General features: G+C 47.3%; 1 protein-coding gene across 1 annotated transcript in view; it reads left to right on the top strand.

Moving 5' to 3' along the window:
- The window catches only part of NCDN (neurochondrin), a gene marked incomplete at its 5' end in the record, with an annotated part of 2,911 nt that extends 2,680 nt beyond the window's left edge, over positions 1–231 (top strand). Inside the window, 1 exon segment of the mRNA XM_010172875.1 lies at positions 1–231. This exon segment is cut by the window's left edge and continues 23 nt beyond it. Coding sequence (XP_010171177.1) covers positions 1–231 — 231 coding nt within the window.
- Positions 232–919: the final 688 nt, after the last annotated feature.

Here is a 919-nt window from a genome sequence, read left to right as displayed (position 1 = left end):
CTGCCACAGGCTGTTCTCCAGGCACAGTGGCTGGAAAACCTCTCGGACTTACTGACCCGCGTCACTCCGGCGTCGGTGGATTTCGAACTCATCGCTGCTTTCCAGGGCGTGTTGGTGGAGCTGGCCCGAGCCAGCAAGCCCTGCAGGGACCTGATCCTGTCACACCACGGCGGGGAGTGGGCCAACCTGTATGGGATGGCAGCTTTGGAACAGTGTCTGTCTGAGCAGTGAAGAGCCAGCGGCAACCTGGTGTGGGAAGTGATGCCAGACACCTGCACAAGAGCTGTTCAATATTTCTCCTGCATCCTTTGGTGCCAGATGGGGACAAAAAAAAAAACCCAACACATTTATACGACCAAACTTGATAAAACTGGAGTGATGCAGCAGAGCTCAGTGAGATTTGCACTGTCCACAACCTGATGTGCAGAACAGTTGCTGCCTCAGAACTTTTCAACGTGCACCTGCTTGACCTTCTGTCAGTATTTCTTTTTAGAAGAAAAAGAAAAAAAAAAGAAAAAGCACATTTTATTATTAAAATAATAAATTTTCTGTTGCTTCTTTTTTCATACTCCTACAATGTTCACATTTATTTCTGCCCAGGGCCCTGGGATGTTTCCTGCTTCTCCCTTTAACATGTTCTCCCAGTTTCTCACAGTAAGGCCTTCAGGATATCACCTTGTTTTCTGTCAGAGGCCTGCACTTGCTAGTAAAGTAACTTGGCCCTGCAGATAGAGAGCTGCAAAAAGACAGGAACAGGAAAAGCTTTAAAATTTAGCAATATCAGGGAGAATAGCTCTGTATCTTAGCACAGACCTGTCCTTTTCTGGGGTGAAATTGCACCAAGACCCTTTTACCACGCTGAGAGATGCCACCCCAGCTCATTTCCACGACTGGTACCATCATCCCAAATTCACACCTA

The sequence above is a fragment of the Antrostomus carolinensis genome, unplaced genomic scaffold, assembly GCF_000700745.2.
Source record: "Antrostomus carolinensis isolate BGI_N321 unplaced genomic scaffold, ASM70074v2 scaffold43247, whole genome shotgun sequence".
NCBI lineage: Eukaryota > Metazoa > Chordata > Aves > Caprimulgiformes > Caprimulgidae > Antrostomus > Antrostomus carolinensis.
The sequence above is the reverse complement of the archived record's forward strand: the minus strand, read 5'-3'. Positions and strand labels throughout refer to the sequence as shown.